The sequence below is a fragment of the Fusarium sambucinum genome, chromosome III (genome assembly GCF_050947815.1).
Source record: "Fusarium sambucinum isolate potato_lamoka chromosome III, whole genome shotgun sequence".
NCBI classification, from domain to species: Eukaryota; Fungi; Ascomycota; class Sordariomycetes; order Hypocreales; family Nectriaceae; genus Fusarium; species Fusarium sambucinum.
Genome location: NC_139292.1, coordinates 4299458 through 4324590, shown reverse-complemented (window position 1 = coordinate 4324590; position 25133 = coordinate 4299458). Strand labels below are relative to the sequence as shown.

Below are 25133 nucleotides of genomic sequence, written 5' to 3'. Positions count from 1 at the left end.
TCTCTCATCCGAGTTGAAGGGCTTGTGAAGGTCTGGGAGGGGATTCAGAAGACTGGGTGCGGTGTTATGGTGTTTGTTTAATGTGCATTATATTGGTTATCTTGCCACCACCTTCGTGTGTGTGTGTGTTGGGTTGAGGGTAAAGGGACGGGATGAGTCGTAAGGGTATAAACTTGACTTCTTTCTGTTGATATTGTTGACAAAGAAGAGGTGGTTCTTATAGACGTGCACGAGGATGAACTGGATAGACCAAGATTTAAATCTATCCGACCTTGTTTGACAGTTACATGTCAGCTAGACTCTTACACTTTAGCTACTAGCTTTTCGATCGAAAGCCAACATTTGAAATATAAAAAAAAGCTCAAAATTCACCAATCATCTCGATAAACTCGACTTCTTCATTGCCGCTAATAAAGAATACATCCTTCTGGCAAGTAGTGTAAGAACCGCCTACCTCTGTAACACTGCAATCCTCAGCAGACGTAGTGGCCGTGATACCTGAGACGTTACACCCTGTTTGTGTCCTCGTACAAGCTGCGGTGCATTCTGCTTTACCGTTAGAGTCCTGCGTGGGACAATACACAAGACAATCGTTAGCAGTGATGATATCAGTGCACGCCATCTTGGAGCTCTTATCTTCATTTTCGCCATCAGGTTCTTTATCCTCACGAGTCTCAGGGGAAGAACAAGAACGACGGCCTGGTGAAACACTTGGAATAAAACGGAAAGAGAACTTGGGAAGCTCATGAGGCTCAGCAACTTTAGGGTTTTGATATCCAGTCGCTGGGGTAGCAACAGAGGCTGTGCTATATATCTCATATTTAGAAGCTGCAGAGGCATAACCGGCTTGGTCTGTAGATGAAGATGGAGGTGATGGCTTACATGGTCCAGCTATGACAGCTGATCTAGCACCACCAAGTAAGAAAAGAAAAAGAGAATCTCAAAATCAAAGAGTAAATAGAATGTTTTCAACGAAAGACGGTGCCTGTGAAGATATGAATAGAATGAACATGACTATTCTCCTTCTGTTATATATACGAATATCATCAATCAATCATCCATCTGAAATCATTGACTATGCAAAGTTGGAATAAAATTTTGTTCACTAAACATAGAGCCACAGCCATGAGATATCTTCAGCTGTGTAACGATATATCCTCAAGAATGGGAGAGAGAAACGAACCGTTCAACGTCTTACACGACTATGTCGTATCACTGACGAACCAGTCATAAGACTGAGTTTCAACTCATAATATCCACATTTGGAAATAAGGGCATGTTTCATTTCAACGCTGACTGTGCTGCATGATCACTCACAATCTTTGAGCCTTCACCAAATTCACATCATAGAGTCCTACATATTTTGGTGATACAACTCTGACTCTAGCCTTGCTCTCAGCGTAGTCTGTGATGACGGGAAGAACCCTTGACAAAGAGTCTTTTGTTTTCGTGTCAGTAAGGAAAACAAGCCTAATAGTAACTAAGCAATTCTAGTCACATTCGAGATATTCAGGGTCCAAAGCTAATCAAGTCATAGCTTCAAGTGAGGGGCCATTACCCAAGCTCGCATTTGCGGTTGAGTAGAAGAAAAGAGAAATCATTTCTAAAACTTCCTTTTATCTTGTCATCCACTGTTTTCTCTTAGTTAAAACAAATCATCAATATGGCCCAAGTCGCAGAAGGCGTCTGCATGATCTGCGCCATTCAACTATGGGAACACTCTCCTTCCTACTCACCTACAGATACAAATAAAAATACGCTCCCAGATTGTAACCCTTTCAAATGGAGAGAAGACCATATCCTCCTTTCAGGTCCGACCTAGCCAGCGGAGGGAAAGGGCCCACGTCTACCGCCATTCCTGAAGAAAACGCCAATGTCCAGAAGGCTCGTGTATACAGCCGTGGCCAAGCCGCCATCTCTTCAACTGGCCTCAAAGTCAATATTCAGATCGAGAATATTCCTGAGTAGCATCCAGGCTATGATCTAGATGATGGACCACGCTGGTATCTTTGCCTCCACGCTGCCTGCGAGACCCTGGCGAGGAAAGCTACGAATACGCCTGCGAGCGAGATTAAAACTGTGGCCGATCTATGGATGACGCTTGATCGACGATGTGTCAAGGCTCCTGACGAGGGGACTCTTGTCCCGTTGTGTCTTCCTCATGTTCCTAATAACAAACCAGGTGAGCCCATCGAGTTGGGGGCCGAAAGGTATCATATCCCCTGGCAAGCTATTTGTACCGAGGAGTCTGTCCTTGATGATTGGTCACAGGAATGGGTAAGTCTTGAACACAAGATGAACCGCACCACTACTAACACAGAGAACAGTGGAATTATAACCCTCTCGACATACCTCACTTGACAGAAGCACTTGTGTCAAATCTTGAGCGGGTAGAACCCTCGTCAACTCACAAACAATTTAACACCAGTCTCAACAACCTACCTCCCAAGATCAAAGAAACCATCACTTCTTTTCTGATAGAGGGCTGCACATCTCTAGAGTGCACCTATCTCATGCCCCAATCCCGTTGGAAAGACATTATGTTTCAAATTCCCTTCCTACGAGATCTCGAGAAAGACATTATCGAGGCAAAAGAACAAGAAGCCGTATCCGGTTCATTTGAGTGGAATTGGGAAAAGCTTGCCAAGCAAGTCCTGTCCGAGGTTCCCATCTTTGTCTCCGATGACGATGACGATGACGATGACGAGCTGGAGAATCCATGGAGCTACCAAACAGTTGGCTTAACTGTTCCGCTGGGTTTCACCAATAGAAGACGAATATGGCAGATCTTAGTTGACATGTATCCCAACGATGTGAGAATGGTACATTGTTTGAATGAGGAAGACGAAGATCAATATTATGATCAAGACGAAGAGACTTAAAGCGAGAGCTAGCTATAGGACTGGGATCAGCCAGATCTAACTAAGGGGCCTACGTATATGACCATCCAAGTATACGAGAAAAAAACAAAGGTTAGGACAAATCTTAACATGTACAAAAGTAGCTCTATGTCACGCCTGTACAACAGTTAGGCTGAATTCGGCATGTACAAAGCCACAAAGTAGAAACTGGGCACAGCGTTTTTTGCCTCGTGCTCAGCGGCAGTGCCTTTCACAACATTAATTACACAATATTTCGCCAAGATGTGACACCAAACGTCCTGCGCCTCACAAAGTCATGCCAAATCATATCACGGTCCATTTAAAAAGGAATAAAGATGAGGAACAAAAGTGTTATTATGTGATACCATAATAAATGCCATCAAGTCCTCCAGAGATAGCAAAACTTCAATTTCCACAAAAAAAAAAAAAAAAAACCATGCCAGCACAGTCAGTCATTCTATCCATTGCTTTTCCGTAATCCGTTCCAATAAAATAAAATAAAGTCATGCGTCATTAGAGTAAAGTTATGAATATCATCAAAACAATTTGCCCCGCGAGGCGGGCTGGTATCCGCTGTTTTTCGTGAAATCCAAATCATAAGAGAGTGAGGTCATCCGGGTAAGATTATAATCAATACACGCTTCCACGAATGCTGCGATCCTCTTTCTCTGCATGGTCCAAATCATCAAGATGATCGGCGTCGCCATCAAGGGAAGTGTCAGTAGAGGCATCACCAAGTCGGTTGGATCGAACATATGAATCATCCGTGCAGTCTTTATCGCTCGTGTAGGTCAAACGCTCGGGGCCAGCTTTGAGGAGAGGTTTCTGGTGGTTGCATATGGGCGTGTCGTTTTGGTCGCCGGCATTCTTGTTTTGGTGGGCGTTCAAGGAGGCGATTCGGTGTAAGCTGATGTTCTCATCCTCCGACGAGTCGTTGTCCGTCTCGGCAGCGGAGGTGTGGCCCGAGTAGCTACCGCCCCCATCGCGACCGATATGCAGGTAGGGAGACTGGATGTATTCGCTGGAGGAAATGACTGAAGGAGTGTCGTTGATGTCAGAAACAGATTTGCCTTCATGGTTTGAGGAGATGTCGATCTCAGGACCATCATCATCATCATCGGGGATCACAGGGGTGTCACTCTCACCCTTGCTTTCGACGCGGTCGCCTCGAGACTTTTGCTTCCGGTTAATGATTGTTGTGACGATCTCATCCGCACATGCGGACTCTCCATAAGGTGCGGGACCACCATTCTCATGGTCCTTTTTTCGCATCACCTCTAGATCCTCGCGCTTGGCATAGCCACGGCCGTGATCACAGCCATTGGGACATCCACCCCAACGACGTGTCACGACAAAAGTCTTGGTACGTGGCAGCTTGGAGCAATCTTTGTCATCATCTTTTTCTTTCTTGTCTTTTCGCTCTCGTCGTAGATCAGACCATGTTCGTAGTTTGTTCTCAAGAAGGTATTTCTGGTTCTCCTGTTTGCGCATAATAAGGAACTCGCAGTGATTTATATTGCGGAGGTCTTCAAAATATTCAACGGTGAAATGATACCACTTCATGAGAAAGACACGGGACATGAGACCATGAGTGACTGAATAACCTTGTTAGCAAAATGGGCAAAGCAAACAATACATGACCACGCACCTAAAACGCAAACACTGGGGAAATCATCTTCACCGAACTGCCGCCACAAGCTCTCGTTGAAGCCACTAACACGGTCGTAAGCATCAGCAGCACTCTCGCCATTGGGTATGCGGTAGAAAAAGTGGCCGTAGTCAGCCCTCTCCTGCCACATACGCTCCATCTCCGCACTGCATGGCTGGAAGTTGCCAAAGTCCTGCTCGCGTAGTCGAGGTTCTTCGTACACCTTGATGTTATTTCGGCGGAAAGGTGATGGAGAGTCTTCGTCAGAGGTCAGGGTTTCCAGGATTCCCTCTGTGGTCTCTCGAGTTCGGCGGTAGGGAGAGGTGAAGAATTGAAGAGTATCATCAGGTCGAAGAAGGCTTCGGAGTCGGCGTCCGGCATCGTGGGCTTGGCTCCAGCCTTCTGATGTGAGTTTGACTCGGTGATCGGGGACGGTCTGATGGATTTCGCGGTTCTCTGGGTATTGATAAGTATGTTTGTTTGTGGAACAGAAAAGAAAGGGACTGGTGTTGGGAATAACGTACTGTTGCCTTCAGACTGGCCGTGGCGAACCAAGATGATCAACCGTGGTTTTGTCATGATGTTTCAGATATGATGTCAAAATATCGAGGTTGATTGATTTAGTGTGGTAATTATGATGGAAGTCCAAGTTGGTATCTTGAAAGGTCAAAAATATTCGAACGAGGCGTTGGAAGACTTGGTTGTTGAGTATGTCAAGTCTAGGTTTCAAGGTTGTGTCGGTTTAACGGGTGAAGGTCCGAGATAGGACGGGATAGAATGTAGCGGAGTAAGTTAGGCAGTACCTATCTATGTGCTGTTGGTAGGCTTGTAATTGGTAAGCTAGGTGCAGCGGGCAAGAGTCAGTGATTATGAGAAGAAAGAAGAGGATGGAAAGTGTAGAGAAGCAAAGTAGCTCCCTATTAAAAAGAAAGGAACATACGACGTCTTTTTTACTTGATAGATTTCCTTAATGAGGCTTGCTTGTCTAAAGTACAAGGCAAAGAAAGGTATGGTAATCATTGCCCCTCGTTGGCTCACGAGACAAGTCTAGACCGGGAGTGAGGGCAAGTGCAACACAACGCAACCATCAGCCATGTTTCCGACAAAAAACCGCCCCGCCAAAAAGACACTAAGAATATACAGTGCCGGGATATCCCCACCACCGCCTCAGCCCAGAAGACAAAAGATACTTGACTCAGGCAGGGTGTTCTACATCTGAAGCAGGTACCACCCCTCCTTGGGGCCGGAGCCGCCCCGCCATCTGTCGAGACAAGCACAAAAACAGCTTCTCAGTCGCCCTCCAAGCGCAGGCGAATTGTCCAATAGCAATTGGTCTCTCAATGAAACTGATGATCACACAGAATAGCCAAAAACAATCTTAAAAAAGACAACAGCCCATGACGGTCCCTGAGAGAAGAGCTAGTCTCAAACAAATCTCCTTGAATCCCTGCTACCATCAGGGTTTCCAAGGGTGAAGCTCCCCCCATGACACGATCTAGTCCCGCAAACGGGTTTGCTACCTAATCATGGTTAATGCACCTTAAGGTTAAACACGATCTTGTTGAATTGACTCACAAAATCATATGGCGGTCCAAGTCCGCTGATACGATTCAGTGTTTTGATGTGTTGGCCCGTTGGGTTTGCAGACGGCAGAGAATATCCGTTGGTTCGTTCCTTATCTCAAAATCATATGATTTCTACATGTCCCCTTGTCAAGATGTCAAGAATCTGACAATCTGGGAGGGGACTGTCTGTTGGTTCGACCAATCCTAAAGATCTGCAGAGCCAGATACAGTAATTCTGGCCGTTTTGAGCAGACAACGTCAGGACATTCCAGTTCACATCCTTCTCATTCTTATGCATCCATTTTAACCCGTTCTTGTTTTTTCAACTTGTTTATTATCGGGCCTCCCGTCTCGGTAGTTATCATTGCATCTCGTGGTGTTTTTATTCATAATCCTACCTACGGTTAATTACCCTTGCCTATGCACTTTGTCGTGACTGTTGGATCTACAGCTTCACCATGTCAAATCTGTATGCATCTGATCACTTGACAATGACACCAACAGCGTATCTCTACGGCAAGGTGATATGATCTGCAACGGGAAGCGCCATCAATCACCGATTGCGACTCACATACTGTGCTTTGTCTTTGGCTAAATCCATAAACGACCGAGACCCTTTTGAGCTTTGTCTAGCATTTTCCTCTTCTCCATCATGCTTGCAGTGATGATCTTTGTCTTTCGATAACAACCAACAGATGATTCAATTGCCTGTTTGGCACTAAATACAATCACATGTTCATCAGCAGGTTTCCTAATTCCGCCTAACTGGCGCGGCTTACCTTTCAACTGTGCTCTTTTGATGCGCCTGACTGAAAGCTTGATGGAAATTGACTACCGCGCGCTTAACCAATGATACACCCATCACAGGGCTACTGCCGACCAAGGTACCAAGGCAGTACCTTTACGGTATATTCATGTGAATTGTTTTACTAATTCTTACCTCAAAGAACATTCTAAATTCAATTAACTCAGCCTACACGATATTCAACGGCGTCACATATCCGTCCCACAGGTCGTTATAAAGAAAATTAACTTTGTTTCTTGAAGGGTCTTCGTTCCTTCAGGCTAATTCGTGGCAACCCTGCACGCCACCTTCATCTCGTACCTGGAACCGTCCACCACCATCTTTTAATCCTTACAAAACTACCGGATATCAAGTTCCTTCTATCTCTTTTTCACGTGTCAAATCAACTTACCAACACTTACCCATCTGACCGCCCGCGTCATTCTCAACAGATCTCAACGCATTTTCTTATTCTCATCCGACTATCCTTGGTCTACTGCGCTCAACGCCCGTCGACATCTCGTTTTCGCGCGTCCCATCAGCCCATTTCCCCCACGAGCCAACAACCTCATCCCTACCCTCCGCATCTTGGAAGAAAAGAGACGCAAAAATGTCTGCTCTCGGTCCCGAATCCGTGCCAACTTCGGCCGACCCCCGCTCCCAACGTCCAACAAAGAAGCGCGCTCTGACGCCCGTCTCAGCGCAAGCAGCCTCCGTAGAAGCCCTTTTCGCAAAGCCCGACCAAAACATCCGTATCCCCGACCCCTCAACCCCCGGCAGCGGCTCCGCCGTCCTGCGTTCCGCACCTCCGGAAATCGTTACTAACGTTCAGGGCTCCAGTGCTGGAGCCGGCTCGGGCGAGTTCCACGTCTACAAGGCCAGTCGCCGACGCGAGTACGAGCGTCTGCGCGGCATGGATGAGGATCTTCGTCGCGAGAAGGACATCGAAGAGTTTACCAAGGACAAGAGTGACCGCGATCGCAAGGATGAGGAGCGCACACGCAAAAACCGCGAGAAGAGAGATAGGATGAAAGCTCGCAAGGGCAAAAAGGGCAAAGGTCCCGCTGGTGCGACCGACAAGAAACCTAACACGACGCTGTCAAAAGGCGACTCCTCATTCGAGGACAATGATGCTATTATAACCGATGCTGCTGATGTTGATTCTAAGACCCATGCTGGCAAGGATGGCTCGGCATCAGCATCGTCCATGCAACCTGCAGGCCTGGTCATTCACGACGAAGACGACTGATCAGGCTGGAAACAGTCCTGTACCAACAAAACAAGCAAAATGGGGTTGTACATAAATCGGTAAACACGGCTGTGGTAGAGGAGGATAATGCTAAAAACAGTGTCTGGGTCTGTGTCGCTGGAGGAAGATCGCTCTGTGAGAGCCTCGCAAGTAGAAACGGCAACTTTGTATGCCAGGTAATTTATATGATACCCTTTTCTTTCATCTCAGAGTCTCCCAGGCTTTATCATGCTCGGCCCTGGCACTCCTCTTTGTCTTATCTTTCTTGTGTCTATTTTGCTTTTTCGGCTAGTACAGAGGGGGGGTATGGCCGGTCTATTCACAGACATTCATATGAAGCAGCCCGAATTGCACACTTGCCTCCGGACTTTATTCCCACTATCACTCCCGCGTTATATCACATCGTTGACATCCTCCTCATGTACGTCATCTATTTCTTTACTCATCGCCACCGCCGCCGCCGCCAATCTGCGCTGCCTTCTTGGCACTGCAGATATCGTCGACTCGGAGCAGTAGACAGGCAGCCTAGTTAATGTGTTAGTGCGTGTTCCAATACAGAAGCAGGTCGACATGTCATGTAAAACTTACCTCAATAGCGGTCTTGATGCTTTGGAGCTTGATAGCCTGAGGCTCCCAAACTCCGTACTCCTTCATATCAGCAATGGCACCTGTGTCGCCGTTGACACCGTAAGTGCTCTTGCCCTCGGCTTGCTTGGCTCGGAGATCCGTCAACACACGGACGGGGCTCTTGCCGGCGTTTTGGACCAGAGTTCGGGGGATAACCTCGAGAGCATCTGCCACGGCCTTGTAAGGCCACTGCTGAACACCCTCAATGCTCTTGGCGAGCTGACCCAGCCTCACGGAGACGGCCATCTCTGTGGCACCACCACCTGGCGATAACTTGGGGGAGAACATGACGTTTCGTGCGACACCCATGGCGTCCTGGAGGTTTCGCTCGATCTCGTTGAGAACATCCTTGGAGGGACCACGGAGGAGGACAGTGCAGGCCTTGGGGTCCTGGCACTTGGTAAGGAATGTGAAGTACTCGTCGCCAATCTTCTCGATCTCGAAGAGACCGCATCGGGTGCCGACATCGGAATCTTGGAGGTCCTCTACTCGGTTGACAATAGTAGCACCGGTGGCGCGGGCTATTCTGTTGTTATCGGTCTTTCGGACTCGGCGGAGAGCTGTGATGTTGGCCTTCATGAAGTAGTGCTGGGCAAGATCTATGACCAAATTAATAAGCCATCGTGAAGACGTAGGAGAGCATCAAGAATACGTACCAGACACTCCCTTCTCAGTAATGACAAGGTCGGGCTTGACAGCGACAATAGCCTCGCACAGAGCCTTGATCTGTTCCTCCTCAATCTGCAGAATTCGGTTCCAGTCGTCCTCCTTGGTAATCTCAATGTTGGTTTGGGACTCGCCCTTCTTGTACTCCAAGGGGCAGTCGAGGAGGACAATTCGGGGGTTCTCAATGCGCCGGCGCATCTTGGGATGTGTAATATCCTTGTTGAGCATAAGACCATCGAGAACCCTGCTGTCCTCAATCTCGCCGCCGGGAACCTTTTCCACACGGGCATATCGCTTGATGTCAACCTCGGTCTTGCCATTGCCGGCCTCCCACGTCACAGTGCGGACAGCCTTGAGGGCAAGATCACACATCTGGTCCATCCATCGCGAAACGAACTTGGTGCCAATTGAAGAAGAGATGAGCTGGTACATGGCCTTGTCGTCGTTAACGTCGATCGGCAGGGAGATCTCCTCAATAATCTCGAGGGCGTCCTTGAGGGCTCGCTTAAAGGCGGAAATGATGACGACAGGGTGGATGTTGCGGTCGAGCTGGGGAAGAGCTTGGGCGAGGATCTCACCAGCTGTTGAATGTCAGTGATGTGCCCGGTCAGACATTACAGTATCCGTGTCGTCTTACCCAAAATAATGACAGTTGTGGTTCCGTCGCCAACTTCCTCGTCTTGCGTCCGGCTGAGCTCAATCATACTCTTCGCGGCAGGGTGGGAGACCTCGATTTCTCGAAGGATGGCGTGGCCATCGTTTGTGAGGACAATACCGCCCATGGGGTCGAGCAGCATCTTGAGCATGGCCTTGGGACCGAGGCATGATCGAATAATATCAGCAACACTGGCATCGTTGGTTAGGGTCGGACACGCGACTCGAGGAAGGGGACAATGGCATACGTTTTGGCAGCAGCGATGTTGGAGAGCTGAGCCTTGCGGCCAGTTTGCCTCTCACCGCTGTTGGTGTCTGCAACGCAATATCTCGGTCAGCTTTGGATAACATTTTGTTTTGGAAGCTCCCCTCTCCTCTCCCTCTCTTTTTAGGCAGAGGACCCAGGGGTTCGCTCTCGAGGAAGGGAAGTGGGGGTTTTATATTTCAGGATTACTTACTCATAACCACCACCGGAGCCTGCATGATGGGCGATTTTTGATCTGTTTAATTCTCTTTTAACGTCGTAACGTCTGGCCAACTCTGAAGCGGAGAAAAATCGTAGGGTACCGGAATTTTGGAGGTGAGAAGATGCCAGGGATTGGATGTCGGTGTCGGAGGGGCAAGGCAAAAGGCTAAGGTGAAAGAACAGTTGTTGAGGGGCGCACACAGAGACACTGGACCAGAAAAGTTCAGTACGGATGTGGATACCTATCACCGTGTGGTCCTGAGGATTTTTGGCGGGGAGGTAGGAACGAGGCGGCTCCAATCTCCAATCTGCACTCCCCTCGGCCTTGATATTAACCCGCCCCGCCTTCAACAGGCAAGCTACCTCCAAGCTCATACAGTATTGAGGTTTAGGCAGGTACCCTTCAATTTTGAGCAGCTTTTGACCTTTAAAGAATCCTCCGGATTTCAAAGTGGCCAATCACAAGCGCCAGGAGCCTCAGAGCTTCCCCTCTATCACCCATTAAAGCCTGGTACAGTACTCGATTCGTCCACTATAATTGTGGCTGCCTTTGAGTACCTACCTACCTAGGTAACTACCTACACTTACCAACGAGACAATCAAGATAAGACATCGAGTCAAAACATTAGAGCACCATTCAGTATTCACGTCTTTATTAAATGTTCATGTCTTGGCTAAGCACACTATAAAAAGTCATGGCAACAAAAAGAGCAGTACAATCTATTCTGCCTAAATCACAGCCCCCGTCCTGGACGCCTTCAAAGCGCATCTCAGAATTCATAGCACACGTTTCCCCCGTAACATGTCCCTCGCAGGCCTCATCGTACGTCGATTCTCTGCTCGAATCAGATAAACGTATACGCAATGCAACACACAATATTACAGCGTGGCGTATCAGAGGTGACGGTGCTGGCCATCAGCAGTTTAATGACGATGGTGAGACGGGAGCCGGATCCCGTCTTCTGCAGCTTATGCAGTCGATGGATCTCTGGGATTCGATGGTGGTGGTTACACGATGGTATGGCGGTGCCCATCTGGGGTCCAAAAGATTCAGGTTTATCACTGCTGCGGCAAGTGATGCTTTTGCAAGGGCCGGTATGGATGGGGACAAGAAGGAGGAAAAGTCCAAAGGAAAGAAAAAGAAGTAATTCAAAGCAAAAGGTTTAAATTGGCCCAATCGTCAAATCCATTGCTACTGATCCTAGCAATACCGCGTGACTACAATTTGCTGGATCAGCTATAATCTACCTGAATTCTAGCCTCACTACTAACAATAAAGCTCCTATATCACAGGTCGCTACAATGCTCAATCAAGCAGAATCGACCGCTTACATCCTTCCTGTGGCTATCCACTCGGCGAGCTTCGTCTGCATCCCTTTTCCTTGGGGCACCAAAAATTTTTCTGGCTGCTGATAGCATAGGGCAGCCACAAAACTTGACAGAAGGCATGTGACGACAGATATTTGCCCCTTGATCACTCTCATTCGCTCTAAACTTCGTTGCGTAGCCGAGATGCCCCTCGGGCTACAGGTCGACGGACTTCAGGCCCTAGGTTTAGCATCAGGTTTCGTCCCTCGTTCTTCTGCTGCGGTTCAGGGTTGAATCGGACCCATCCTGCCCCTTTCTTGGACGTGGCCTCGACGAGGCAGACATTGCAACCCATGAGCTTCTGCACCCAGTACCAGAATTTATGGTCGTCGATTGCCTGTTGTCGGACATGGTGCCACCAGAGTTCACGACTCTGCGTCTTGTCTACAGCTCTGACCTCTTCCCTTGTCGGCACCGCTTCAATCCAGAGAAAGTCTGGAGGGAATTTCCTTTCAGCCATAACCTGTGGATGGGGTGAGATGGTAAAGGTAGGGATGCCATCTTTGCTGAACCTCCATTCTTGAATGAGCTGGCGTTCTCTTGCATCGGCGTATGCATCCATTTTCAGTCGCCCAAAATCCCCAAGTCTCGTAGGTAGACCCATCTTAGCCTGCTCTTGGCCTTTGGCCTGATGAAAAGTCATGGGTGGGTTCTACTCTTCCTTGATCTTCTCAATACTGACCGCGGGGATGGCGAAAGTGAGGACAGAAGTAGGTGCGGCTCCGAAGTATTCCATTCTGTCGCCTTGGCTAGTTATGAGCGGTTTGGCGATCTTGAACCAAATCCACTTCTGCAGTGAAGGGGGATTTCCGAAAGGGCTTTCAGACGTACATCAGTTTCCTGGACTGACAAATCTGCAAAGGGAACTTACATGTTCGCCTCATACATAGTGATGCTGCCTTCCTCGGTATCAATCTTTGTGGGCTGGGAATACTTGCCGTTGGGCGAAATCCATAGACCATCATCAAGCTCCAGCTTGGTCAACTTGTTATGCTTGTGGTCGTGTCTGAATGAGAGCGAATCGATTTCAAGTGATTTGTATCCGAAACGGCGGCAAGCGGATTCGAGCCAAGACACCAGCCCTTCCCGCTGTTCAGCCCCAGAAGGCTCAACAATCATGGCCCGACCTGGAGTAAGCCTTGGAAACGAAAAGTCGGGTCTGAATGGGTTGAAGTTGGCGCTTCCAGCAATAACTTGAAGTCGCTGGCTAGCTGCTACCCTGAATTTATGTCAACAAGGGCAGTCCAGGCTTTGTAAGAAAAATTGACAAGCTCACACATTAGGCATTCTGTCTTTCTTATGTTTCATTCTCCCCTTTTTGGCGTCCTGTGGTCCAGGAGCTTCAGATCCCTCGACCATCAGTCCGTGGTTAACCATTTCTGTTGGCTGAGCTGGCCCATTCCAATGGTGGTAGAGTCTCGAGTCCATACGACGCTGACGAGCCGTGGTTTTCATTATGCGAGCGACAGTCATCGGATCGTCAGATAGTGTACAAGGAGTACGCTGAAAATTCGACTGGATCATACCATCGGTGGCATTTCCATATGCTACGTTGTTGGCAAAGCCCATGGCGATACCTTTTCGAAGCTTCTCACGAACAGAAAGTGTGCTGAGATGCTCTTCGGAGAGATCATAGTTGGTTTTCTTGGTACGATCGCCTTGTTTTAGGCCTTTCGCGCTCTCTGTATTCTCAAAGTTGTCAACAGGAGGCATGGTGAAGGCGCCGAGCTGATGGACAGCAGAAGGTTGAGTTTCTGACAGAGTTCCTCCAGGGGACTCGACGAGATATATATCTCTGCTCTTCTTTGTGATTGCTAGATCTGGTTGAGGACTCATAGCATGCTTCACCACTTTCTTTCGACGCGCCATATTGAACGAAATTGAATGCAGTTTCTATTGATTGTTCTTTGTTCTTTGAAACCGGTGCGCGAGCTGGTTTCTTCAATAGATGTGCATATGTTATATAAAGAATGTTTATGCAGTAGAACAATGGAGCGGAGACAGGGTTAATGGGGAGAATGTGTTAGGCGGTAGGTGAATGAATTGATGAATAGACCACACAATGGGAAATATCTTGCCTTTACAATAGAGAAGATGCTGCTGCACTGTCACGCCGTTCAGGAATATCCAACAATAAATTTAATTGCTGACTCGATTATTTCCTTAATCCAATATCAAGTGCCAGATAAGTGATTTGCTGTATAGACTTCTCCCTGTTGTTACTGTCATTTTCTCTCTTGGTTTTCGATCCTTTTGTTATCAAACTTTTGGGTAAAACGCAGAAAGCAAACATTTTTTTAGAGAAGAGGCAACGACGCAAATGAATAGGAACCATTACGCATGTTGATTTTATGTTCATAGAGTTTCTGCAACCACGTAGGTGCTACGTCCTTCTTCAAGGGGATTATGAAAACTCGAGATAGTTGACACGGGCGTAACTAATATACATACTGATCACAATCATCAATATTGGTTACAAACGCCAAATATTTAATCCTCATGGCCTATAATTAGTCCTCATTTCACCAAATGCCATGCTATCTACATAAAACGTCGGACTCAGCATAAAGGTAGCCTTTTCCTTCTATTGACTTAGTATTAATGTTACTTTCGTGCAAAATATGTGAGGCTTCAGAAGATTCTCGCATGAGTTTCTTCTTGCCTGTTACCTTCTAGGAGGTAAATGATAACCAAGAGTCCACACAGCACGTAATGCATCATGGGTTCATATCTTGGCATCAAATCTCCGTCGTCGGAAAAAATATCTTTTGTCTCTGTAGCAACAAGTTCATAGAACTGTTAGAATCATTAACAATGTGCTTCAAACACAAAGGCAAAACTATCTATACAAGGGTTGCTATAAGAAAACTGTTATTCTATCTACCTCGTGTATGTTGCACAAGATACTGTACCGGTAGAATGTTTATCAGAATCTTATCTGATGGAACTAGTATGAAGCATCACAGGGTCAGGGTCTTAAGGTCAACGGAGGAGAAAACACTGCCTCTGCAAGGACCAACATGACGTATAGTTTAAATTAATTCCACCTATAGTGCTCTTCTCTCAAAAGTCTGTGGCCAGAGAAGTACGTACAGTGAAAGGTATGGTGAGTTGAAATATGCACGGGTATAGTTGAACTTCTCTACCACGGTATTCACACTTTATCCCACTCTGATCACATAGATTTGAATAAACTGAATAACTCTCCCTCACTATCATCAGTGAGGCATTTATGAATCAAATTTTCTTGTTGCACTTGGGTCTCTGGGTCTTAATGCTTGTCGATCACCATCTTTCTACGTCCAGAGCAAGGTTAATACTACCATTATCCACAGCTTGTCCACTTTATACCGTATCCAGCAATAAACTTATGGGGTATTTTATCAATCGCATCTAATCTCTTACAAGGCCCTTTGTTGATTCCGCCAAGCATGGAAACAATAAAAGGGCTGTGCTAGGTCCCGAAAATCTGGTTATCCCACTCCCTTCATCTCTGTCTTCTTGGTCGGTTTCTAAAATGAAGTTCACTGCATTGGTTGGTTCAGCTCTGCTGGGCTTTGCCTCGGCTGCCAGCAACACTGCTACTCGAAACATCACCTATGATTACATAGTAGCTGGTGCTGGAGCTTCAGGTCTTGTCGTTGCTGAGAAACTCGCTGCTGCTGGTCATAAAGTGCTTTTGGTCGAGAGGGGCGGTCCTTCATACTACTCGACCGGCAACCGGGATGACTTGATGAAGTGGAACGAGACCGTCACCGCATACGACGTCCCCGGCATGGCTTACTACACTGACATTTCGCCAACCATTCAGTGGTGTACAGATATCGCTGCTTCGGCCGGCTGCTTGTTGGGAGGTTCCACCATGCTTAACGCTCTCATGTTTATCAAGCCCCGTGCTGCTGACTTTGAGGCATGGCCTAAGGGGTGGCAGTGGGAGGATGGTGTTTCCGAGGCCGCCAAGAGTGTTTTTGAGCGTATGCCTGGAAGCATTCTCCCCTCTGCTGATGGCAAGCGCTATGATGATGGTGCTTTTGAAGTCATGTCCAAGTTCCTCGAGAACAACGGCTGGGGTGAAGTCAATGCTCTCGACAATGTTGAGGCGAAGGACAAGATCTTCACGCATCCTCCTTGGCTGGTAAGTTTCATCTGCATTTGCTGTCCCTTGGTTTTTTCCATGATTGAAGCTCACACTGTTTAGATCAGCAACGGGCTTCGTGGTGGTCCCGTTCGGGATATTCTCCCTGATGCAGAGGCTCTCGACAACTTCAGCCTTCAGCTTCACGCCAAGGTTCTCCGTGTCGTTCGTAAGGGACCTATCATCACTGGTGTCGAAGTCGAGCATGAGGATGGCTCTCGCGAGATTATCAAGCTGAGCAAGGGTGGTTCTGTCATCCTCTCTTCTGGCACACACTCTACGCCGCGCATTCTCTTCAATTCAGGTATTGGACCCAAGGACCAAATTCGTATTGTTAAGTCCGGCTCTACCAAGATTGAGCTCCCACCTGCTTCTCAGTGGATCGATCTCCCCGTTGGTCAGCGTCTGAGAGATCATCCCATCGTTGTCGTGGATTTCGAAACCAAGGAGAAGCTCCAAGCTCTGTCTCGCACCGCTTTCACTGAACCAAATAATGAGACAGTCGATCTGTTTGCTGAAGGAAGCGGACTTCTCTCTCAATCCGCGCAACGTCTTAACTTTTGGAAGAGCGTTGAAGGCAGTGATGGCATCACTCGTTATGTCCAAGGCACCGTCAACGCCCCCGAAAATAACACAATTTCTGCCAAGGTTTACCTCACTCACGGCATTACATCTCACGGTACCCTCGAGATCACACCCGACGGCAAGACCAACATTACTCAGAAGCCGTTCCTCAACACCAAGGGTGATCGTGATGCTCTCAAGACTTTTATCGATGAACTTTTGAGCTACGCACGCAAGCCCAATAGCAACCTGAGCGTGCCGAGCAATGTTACTGCAGACTCCATCATGGAGGTTTCCTACAGCGGCAACCATCACCTTGGCTCGGCTCACATGGGAGCCAAGAACGACGGTAAGAGCGTCGTTGGCCCTGATACACGGGTCTGGGGGACCAAGAACCTTTTTGTTGTTGATGGAGCCATGCACCCTGAAGTCCCGACAGGGAATACCCAGGCCTCCATCATGGTTGCTGCTGCGCACGCTGCCAACAAGATTTTGGCCGTAACATCTGGAAAACACTAAATGGGGTTTTCTCTCAGTTTTGTGTGAAAGTACAAGGAGTCGGAGGTTTCTTGAATATAATATAGCTCCTCAAGAGAAGCAGTGGTATTCTTCTATTACTCCGATATGACAACTCTTTTGCATTTGGCAATCCAAATGCCTGTAAGTGAAGTGCTCAGGTATTATTTGACCATATGACAAGGAAAAGAAAAAGAAAAAAGTTCGCTGAAGCACGAGTTATCTCATAGCGACTGCCAAGATATGGATGACCCTGTGCTTGTTGATCATGATTCGTAAACATCCACACTGAATGGCTCATTTCAGCTCCATTCCGCCAAAGGCTCTGTCCAATTCTGCACCCTGATCCGTGGTCGCATCCCCGCCCTGGGCATTCTGGTTATCATGACTTTGGGGCACACTTACAGTGCCTTGTTGCTGCACAGGTGTACTCTTTTCAGGCTCAAGGATATGCATCTCGCTGTCTAGCCAGCCTGGCGCGACTCTCCTCTTCTCGGCGAGTTCGCGCGCCTTGATCCTCTCATCAAACTCTCTGAGTTCACGGTCCGCGTCTTCCTGCATCTTGGTCACATAAGCTGAGAGCGCACGGCACGAAGCGATTATGTCCTCAGGATGCGCTGCGTGACCTGAGCCGGAAACCACATATTTGGGTTTGACTTGGCCTGCGGGGTTGTCTGATGCGGCTTCCACACCTAGTGATGAGGGAGGAATGTTGGAAGGCATTGTCTTGTAGTTATATGATAATGTTGTTGCTGTTGGAAGAGACACAAATGGTGATACTGTGAGGGGCACTTGTTCCAACAGGGGATGAGTTCCTAATTGCGTTATTAGCTGAATTCATTGTGAGTTGTCTTGGGTAGGTATACGCTTGTTGTCGTGCATAATTGCCGTCTGTATGTTTCGAATGGTACCGGTCTTATTTGGACACGGTCACAGAGTCCCGATGAGAGCCGCGTTCTTTCAATGAGGTTTCCCCAAGATTTCTTTGGCAAAGTAAATGGAAAAGTCGGTATTGATGAGATGGATAGATGTAAGTGCAAGTGCAAGTCTAACTTGACGTGTGACGCGAGCCTACCACACCACTAAGCTAAGCCAATCAGTGGACTCAGTGGATTTTATATAGAGCTAGCTGTGGCGCGCGATAAGGTCTCTATCGATAAGCCTCGAGTCCGATAAAGCTCTCTCATCTCATAGTGGACATTTTCTTGCGCTGCCTGATGAACCCCTCCAAACAACCCCAAGCTCTTTCTTATATACCAGGAATACTTCACAAAATGCTCCCCACGACAATTCGTACACCCCCTCAGACCGGCGATTATACGCCCCTCGCTGAGTATCAGACTACAACACCAGAAAGTTTCATCGGCGGAACACCTGTTCTTCACTACCACCTCGAGGGCGCAAAGGCATGGATTCCCAAGTCGCAATGCGGTATTCTAGCTTTATTTCCTGCGGATTCGAGTGAGAAGCCAAGTGCCCCCGAAGGCGACAGCATCAACGGTGATGTCGAGGAGCTCGTGGAGCAGACTATAGATGTCTTTGTAAACTCTGAGTAAGTTAATTACATTCTTCACGGCATCTTTCACTAACGTCACTAGGGCCTTGACTTTATTCAGCAACAAAGTTGGAGCTGGCGTCTCAATTCCTTACCCCTCGATATCTATTCACGCGATCAAGCAAATCGGCCCCGAAACAGACGCTGAGCGCACCCAGGCGGTATGGATGCAACTTGAGTTCTCCGATGGCGGCGCCGAGGACGACGATTTCAACACTGTAGATCTCACCATCATTCCTCCCAAATCCGACTCTGAGTCCAGCGCTGCCAAGCAACTGTACGAAGCCATGGCCACCTGCTCCGACCTTCACCCTGACCCCAACGACGATGAGGACGACGAGGACGACTATGATCGCATTGTCTTCGAGGGCAGCGAGGAGCATCAAGCCATTGAAGGTTTCACGGGTGTTATGCGCGGTGCTAGCAATGGCGGACTGCCGCCTCCTATGCCCGGCAGCGGCGGCTGGATCACAGCTGATAACTTGCATGAGTATTTTGATGAGAACGGTAACTGGATCGGTCAGGGCGCCGAGGACCAAGAAGAGGAGTTGGGCGTGGGTGCAGGAAGAGTGCGAGATCGCGATGAGGCTGAGGGAGCCGGCTCAGCTGAGAACCAAGCAGCTGATGATCCTGAGAACAAGCGACCGCGGGTGGAGTAATAAAATACCAGATTGTGGCAGGGCGTTTAGGTATAAAAGGACAAGAATAAATGCGTTATGAGTTACAGTACGACAGCCTCATTCTACCAAAGACGCATCTTCTGAAGAAATGATCACTATAAAACCACGATCTCTTTTTATTATGATTACGTCCGAAGGGTATATATCCAACGAGTTTCTGGACTAAGCTAGGTACCTAATATCAACTAATCCAAGATATTCCATTCAAATCCAATCTAACCCCGAAAAAGCCCTTCGTTCAAATTCGGGAAACCAAATAAAATCATTGACTTACTGATCTTACAAGGCCTGAACCGATCCGACAAAAAAAACCAAACAAAATAAAAAAGGGGCAAAGAAGGCTGCCATCTACATGCGTAGGCATCGCCCCTTTGTCTCTCGCCCTGATGCATCAGGCGAGCTATTAAGAAATCCATCTTTGTCGTACAATCCCACTGACTCAACGCTCTTGCGTTTGCTTTCCCGCTTATTGTCAGCGATCAGCTCGCTCACAGTTCCAAGCTTGGATTTGCTTGACCCTCGGCTCAAATCCCGACTATCTCGTCCCATATTCACATTCACATTCCTGCGCGTCTCTCGAAGTCCACTCGACACAGGCGTCGGTTCCTGATTCTCTTTTCCGTCTTCGATGTCATCTTCTCGAATCTCGACACCCAAGTTGGAACGAGCACTGCGGCTGGCCGGGAGTGGACGGATAGGCATGGGCGTCGCAACTGATCCTGAAGAGTTCTTGTTAGGACTTCCGAGGTTGAGATAGTTCTGGCGACCTGATGTGCTTCCCCTAGGTGTAGCGGGACTTGTGTGCCTTCTCGAGAAGCTGCTTGTCAAGTTCAACACGGGCAGCGTTGGCGAGTCGGGTTCGTTGGTGGATGACCCTAGCGATTGGCCGCTGTACGAACTAACCATGCTGTTCATCCTTCTGAGTTCCATTATGGAGTTGCCGAGTGATCCCATACTTGATACATTTGGCGGAGGGGGAAGAGTCGGCATGTCCTTCTTTGAACGCGAGGTTGAGCGACGAAGTGGCGATCCTGTAGATATGGCACTGGGATCATCCAAGGGTAACTCGTCGCGGTATATAGTGTTCGCCGTCGAAGACATCTGTCGCAAGTGCTGCGAGAACTCCTGTCTGGGCATCGGCGAGACCGGTTTGGGCATCATGATGTGATCAACCTGGGCAATGTGCCTCGGCGGTTCAGGGAGAGATCTTTTCGGGCCTGTTCCCATCAATAGCGACAGCATATCTTTTTCATCAAAGGGTGATGAGTTCATGGTCGATGGGCTCGGCACTGTTGCCACGCTGTGTCTGTTCTCCTGCAACACTGGTCTTACACGCTCAGGGACTTCAGGCTTGGGGCTCTCACTCATTCTGTTACCAAAAGACAAAGTGCTGTCTCCCTCGGTGGTCACAGAAGGTGTGAGAATGCTGGTAAATGAGTTGCTAGCTGGGAACGCCAGAGCTATGCCCTCTTGATCACGGGCGTGGAAGCTATCGCTGCGCTGGAATCGTTCCGGTGGTGGTTGTAGGTATGAGGAAATTGGAGGCCCACCGACAGCTTGTGTGCTCACAAATGAAGGTCGAAGTTGTCCTTGTCCTTGTCCGCGACTCTGAGTATTGAATATGGTTTGCCCACCTGGGATTGAGATGCTCAGATTCCTGCCCCTTCTGTGCGACACCCGCGGTCCAAACAGTGACCCTCTACTGTCCGAGCTGAGCCCTCCTGGAGCTTTCCTCTCTATGAACGGGTCACGCTGATCCTTCTCTTCGGACTCGTTGGCGCTGTATAGTGTTGATAGGGAACTAGATACTTCACTCTCTTGCGAGGCCCGTCTATCAGGGCTATCATCCTTCACAATTTCTTTCGGGGAATCATTGTTTGGAGCAAATGCGTTCTCTTGAGGTTCCCACTGACGTCCCCTGAAGCGGCTTGGACTCGAGAGTCCTCCTGGAAGAACGAGCTCTTGCGCTGCCTCTGCTAATAAGCTGTTGGCGGCACTACCAATGGAGCTAACAGAAACCTGTCGACTCTGCGCATCCATTGGTATTGTGTGGGTGGTAGCTCTTTTACTCGGACTTGGCGGTACTCGACAGATGCGTACTGTTCCAGTTGTGTTGGTGGAGTCGAGAGACGATGCAGTCCTGTGGCTATGAGGAGTCTTTGTAGGTGAGTTCTTGCGAGGTGTGCTTCTCAGTGACGAGATCTTTTGTGGTGACCGTTTTGTCGGTGAGCTCCGGGAGTTCTTGCTGGGTGATCGGCTCGTCCCATCCTTAAGTCGTAGTTCTGTGCTCCGAAGAATGTCTCGGAGATCGGTATCCGTCACCGATGCTCTCACGCGGGCTCTTGACGGAGCTCGCACTGGACTGATCTGTATGTATTCCTCCTGAAGAGGCAAATCTGGTGCTGTCTTGCTCGGCTTCAGAGTCTCGATGCTGTGTCTCTTTTGCACATGGATACCTTCTTCCATCTCCTGCGCTTCTTGTGCCTTTTCCAAATCATCATCTGTCATAAGAGTCGGAATGGTTGGTGCTCTTCCAAGCCATCCATCTCTGCTAAGCAGACTATCTCTGCGACTTCTGCTAACTCTCGGTCCATGAAACTTGTCCTCCTCTATCCAACTACTCGATCGGCCTCGTTTGTTGTTTCCGCCGAAGAAGGTAAAGCTGTTATATGTCGGAAGAGGTGGTAGCACTGGCGGTAGTGAGAGGGATAGACGGCTAAGAGATCTCGAACCATTGTACTTTCGCTTGACGAGGCGCTTGCTGAAGATGGATCGCCGGTGATCCTCGACACTCTCGGATACTTGATATACCGTAGTCACGTCAGTTTGCTCTCGAGCCTTGATACGCCAGGTAAGAAGGAACCCGATGGCAGCAAAAAGGAGGATTGCGCCGCCGATAGAAAAGGCGAGGATCCATCCCAGACCAAGTCCGCCTGCACCGCGCACTTCTCTGTGTAAGAGAGTTGAAGATTCCATGATTGCTTACACTGCCGTAGCTGAGTATCAAAATATCTTCAGCTAACAGCAGTGTTCTGTAAAGTTTCGAGAGTGAAGAATTTTAATCCACGAGGCTTCAAGAGGACAGACAGCGTGAGATATGGTAGAGACCGAATGAAGGAAATAAGACCCTTCATTCGGATTACGCCCACTTTCATCTTAATTAATGAGTTCATACTTGATAATTGTGCTGAGCTTATTTCAAGAGTCTCAGTTCAATATCGCAAGGAATGTGTTGCTGGGCGTTACCCATTCCAACCACTCCAAACCAAGAGACCAGCTTCACAGTTTTGATATATCAGCTTCAATGATCTGGCTTGAGGAGATACGAGAAACTCGCCATCAACCCCGTTTCAATCAGTTATTATCCGATAGATGGACACGAGTATCTCCTACTTGTATAGTTGATCCATACGTCGTCTTGGCTTGAAACCAACCTTCATCTTGTAACTGAGACTATGGGAAATGCGCAATCACTAGGGAGACTTGCTCTCCGGCACAGACGGTGTTACTCATTTATGGTCATTCGTCATTCCTTTATTTGTATCAGGTAGTTTCTCCTTAAGCTCACATGTGCCCAAAGTCTTGTGTGATCATCGTCCCCTTACGAAGTAAAAAACCCTTGCACCCAAATGCTCCTCTTCCAACAATGCATACCATGCGAACACCTGGAACCAGCCAGACAATAGAACGAAATTTTTTTTTTGTCATTTATCTTGTACAACTCCTTAACCTCCTACTCCAGATGACTAAAAATGAGGGCGTCTATGGCCGTGCAGATGAGCACCACGACGTCTTCGTCTTGCCGGAGCCGCTGCTGGAGGAGCTGCAGCTGGGGGTGCAGCAACTGGAGGAGCCGCCGCTGGGACCGGTCCTACTGAAGGTGTAGCAATGGCAGTTGATGTGACGGTGACAACAACTACCTCCTCTTGGACGTCGGTCACATAAACCACTTCCTCTTCCCAGAGAATCTTGCTTACGAGGTTACCGTTGGTGATATACTGTGTGCTATAAAAGCTCTTGGTGTCCGTAACTGGCAGGAGCTCAGGCGCAGGAGTGGTCGTAGGAGCCTGAGCCTCCACAGATGTGGTAGCTTCGATGGCAACCACACCAACGTCTGCAACAGCCTCAATGGTGGGTATCGGTAGGAGGGCAGGGGCAGAGGGAATAGAGATCTCGGAGAAGATGGGGGAAGGTTTCTCTGTGTTGACGGAGCTGGGTCCAGGAGCAGGGGCTTCATAAGCCGACGACACCTTGAAGATCTGACCTGGCAGAGGCGAAGCAGAGTTCTCTGGCCTTTCACCAGGAGCGTATGTCAGAGTGGGTGCAGGGTTGAGACCGGAAGGATCAGGCTTCGCGCCAGAAGAGTGTCCGTTGCTGCCAGGGAGTGCCTTTAGGGGGCCCTTGCAGTCTTCGTTTTCCAAAATGCTAGGGATCTTCATTTCACAGGTCTTGGCCTTCTCTTCACTGACAACGTTGAAGAGAGGGCAATCCTCAATCCTTCCAGTTTCACTGGTACAGGTATTGACAGCCTCCTGAAGGAAGTCTTCCTCCCAACCCATGACAAAATCTCCGTGGTATCCGTAACCTGTGAATGGGTCAGTATGGTACTACTGTGAAACATGGGCTTTCACATACCAGTAGTGTCGCCATTGGCAAAGACAAATCGGCCGTTTCGGTCGGTGAAAGCGGCGGTGTTCCAGATCACCTCATACATGAGGCTAGGTAGTCGAACAGGGTAATCCTTAGGGCATGTGCCAGTCATGACAAGATCAGGGAATGCGACATGGTCCTTGTGGTTTTCACTGTCGACAGCATCGCCACCCTTCCAGCAAGACGGGAACATGAGCTCGAGACGGATTCCATCCTTACAGTTCGCATCGAGGTAGTTCTTGTCGGGCATATAGTGGCGGTACAGAGTGCCTTCGGGGGTCTTGTCGTAGTTAAGGCAGTTGAATCCAAGGGCACGCTCGGCCAAATCACTTTGCGAAGTCTGGCCAAGAGCCTGCCACGATGACTTCTCAGGATCCGGTTTGCTTGGATCGCCAAATGAGTATGTTCGTCGTTCGTTTGAGCCAGACAGCATTCTAAAGTCGGGTGGGAAAGCGGTGATATTGTCTCCAAAAAGGAGATAGTATCTTGATGGTGTCAGCTTCGACTGAGTACAACACGAAAACTTCCAGCAGGGTTACACTTACGCAAGCATACCGCCTACTTGAGGAACAAGTTCGAACTTTCCAGTATCGGAATCTTCGAAGTATAGCGCAGGATGCCAGTAAGAAGACTTGTCCTGTGACACTCGGCATGAAGTACAATCAGCATCAAGGAGCTGTTCAGTAGTAACAGTATCGGCGAATCCTATGCAGTTGTTAGATATGCCATGGTAATGTATTTAATTTCCTGGTGTTATCAAGGCAGTAAAACTCACCAGATGAACCATGAATTGAATGGACATGCTTCGAAACTGTGCCAGGGTCGATGATAGGATCGAGACGTGCAAGTCCAACACGGCCAGGGCACTCCATGCGCCAGAAGGCATGAGCGCTTCCGACGAGGCCCGCGGAAACTGTGATGAGAGATTTGAGCATCATGATGCTTTTGCCTATTCAGGCTTGGAATTCGACCTTGGGAAGGCGTTAATTTAAAGGAGTGGACGATGCGACAAGGCGATCTGTACGATGTTAGAACCCAAATGCAACAATGATGCTAAAAGAATTTGATCGAATAAGGAGAAGTCTGTATCGAGGGAAGGAATTTCCAAGGAAGGTGCCAGTGTT

At 48.4% G+C, this 25133-nt stretch overlaps 11 protein-coding genes across 11 annotated transcripts; 5 read left to right on the top strand and 6 right to left on the bottom strand.

The window, feature by feature from the left end:
- Positions 1 to 1663: 1663 nt before the first annotated feature.
- FSST1_011631 (uncharacterized protein) lies at positions 1664 to 2882 on the top strand (the record flags this gene model as incomplete). Its single annotated transcript, XM_083234781.1, has 3 exons — positions 1664 to 1769; positions 1988 to 2277; positions 2328 to 2882. 3 exons carry the CDS (start codon positions 1664 to 1666, stop codon positions 2880 to 2882), a joined length of 951 nt encoding a protein of 316 aa, XP_083081327.1.
- Positions 2883 to 3512: 630 nt separating this feature from the next.
- On the bottom strand, positions 3513 to 5109 carry FSST1_011630 (acid phosphatase DET1; the record flags this gene model as incomplete). Its single annotated transcript, XM_083234780.1, has 3 exons — positions 3513 to 4477; positions 4531 to 4986; positions 5055 to 5109. The coding sequence occupies 3 exons, from the start codon at positions 5107 to 5109 to the stop codon at positions 3513 to 3515; spliced, it is 1476 nt and encodes a 491-aa protein (XP_083081326.1).
- Positions 5110 to 7489: 2380 nt separating this feature from the next.
- On the top strand, positions 7490 to 8128 carry FSST1_011629 (PRKRIP1 family protein; the record flags this gene model as incomplete). The annotated part of the gene is made up of 1 exon (XM_083234779.1): positions 7490 to 8128. The coding sequence occupies one exon, from the start codon at positions 7490 to 7492 to the stop codon at positions 8126 to 8128; it is 639 nt and encodes a 212-aa protein (XP_083081325.1).
- Positions 8129 to 8566: 438 nt separating this feature from the next.
- Positions 8567 to 10558, bottom strand: FSST1_011628 (chaperonin-containing T-complex subunit CCT3; the record flags this gene model as incomplete). The annotated part of the gene is made up of 6 exons (XM_083234778.1): positions 8567 to 8653; positions 8717 to 9354; positions 9412 to 10002; positions 10059 to 10267; positions 10324 to 10390; positions 10534 to 10558. The coding sequence occupies 6 exons, from the start codon at positions 10556 to 10558 to the stop codon at positions 8567 to 8569; spliced, it is 1617 nt and encodes a 538-aa protein (XP_083081324.1).
- A 678-nt stretch (positions 10559 to 11236) lies between these two features.
- FSST1_011627 (ribosomal protein S5 domain 2-type protein) lies at positions 11237 to 11689 on the top strand (the record flags this gene model as incomplete). Its single annotated transcript, XM_083234777.1, has 1 exon — positions 11237 to 11689. One exon carries the CDS (start codon positions 11237 to 11239, stop codon positions 11687 to 11689), a length of 453 nt encoding a protein of 150 aa, XP_083081323.1.
- Positions 11690 to 12030: 341 nt separating this feature from the next.
- Positions 12031 to 13778, bottom strand: FSST1_011626 (uncharacterized protein; the record flags this gene model as incomplete). Its single annotated transcript, XM_083234776.1, has 4 exons — positions 12031 to 12537; positions 12592 to 12727; positions 12781 to 13128; positions 13186 to 13778. 4 exons carry the CDS (start codon positions 13776 to 13778, stop codon positions 12031 to 12033), a joined length of 1584 nt encoding a protein of 527 aa, XP_083081322.1.
- A 1648-nt stretch (positions 13779 to 15426) lies between these two features.
- FSST1_011625 (uncharacterized protein) lies at positions 15427 to 17127 on the top strand (the record flags this gene model as incomplete). Its single annotated transcript, XM_083234775.1, has 2 exons — positions 15427 to 16044; positions 16108 to 17127. 2 exons carry the CDS (start codon positions 15427 to 15429, stop codon positions 17125 to 17127), a joined length of 1638 nt encoding a protein of 545 aa, XP_083081321.1.
- Positions 17128 to 17421: 294 nt separating this feature from the next.
- FSST1_011624 (uncharacterized protein) lies at positions 17422 to 18006 on the bottom strand (the record flags this gene model as incomplete). Its single annotated transcript, XM_083234774.1, has 2 exons — positions 17422 to 17939; positions 17991 to 18006. The coding sequence occupies 2 exons, from the start codon at positions 18004 to 18006 to the stop codon at positions 17422 to 17424; spliced, it is 534 nt and encodes a 177-aa protein (XP_083081320.1).
- Positions 18007 to 18398: 392 nt separating this feature from the next.
- FSST1_011623 (regulator of volume decrease after cellular swelling-domain-containing protein) lies at positions 18399 to 19338 on the top strand (the record flags this gene model as incomplete). Its single annotated transcript, XM_083234773.1, has 2 exons — positions 18399 to 18676; positions 18723 to 19338. The coding sequence occupies 2 exons, from the start codon at positions 18399 to 18401 to the stop codon at positions 19336 to 19338; spliced, it is 894 nt and encodes a 297-aa protein (XP_083081319.1).
- Positions 19339 to 19707: 369 nt separating this feature from the next.
- FSST1_011622 (uncharacterized protein) lies at positions 19708 to 22335 on the bottom strand (the record flags this gene model as incomplete). Its single annotated transcript, XM_083234772.1, has 1 exon — positions 19708 to 22335. The coding sequence occupies one exon, from the start codon at positions 22333 to 22335 to the stop codon at positions 19708 to 19710; it is 2628 nt and encodes an 875-aa protein (XP_083081318.1).
- Positions 22336 to 23105: 770 nt separating this feature from the next.
- Positions 23106 to 24947, bottom strand: FSST1_011621 (DUF1996 domain-containing protein; the record flags this gene model as incomplete). Its single annotated transcript, XM_083234771.1, has 4 exons — positions 23106 to 23944; positions 23995 to 24494; positions 24555 to 24714; positions 24785 to 24947. 4 exons carry the CDS (start codon positions 24945 to 24947, stop codon positions 23106 to 23108), a joined length of 1662 nt encoding a protein of 553 aa, XP_083081317.1.
- Between the last annotated feature and the right edge of the window lie 186 nt (positions 24948 to 25133).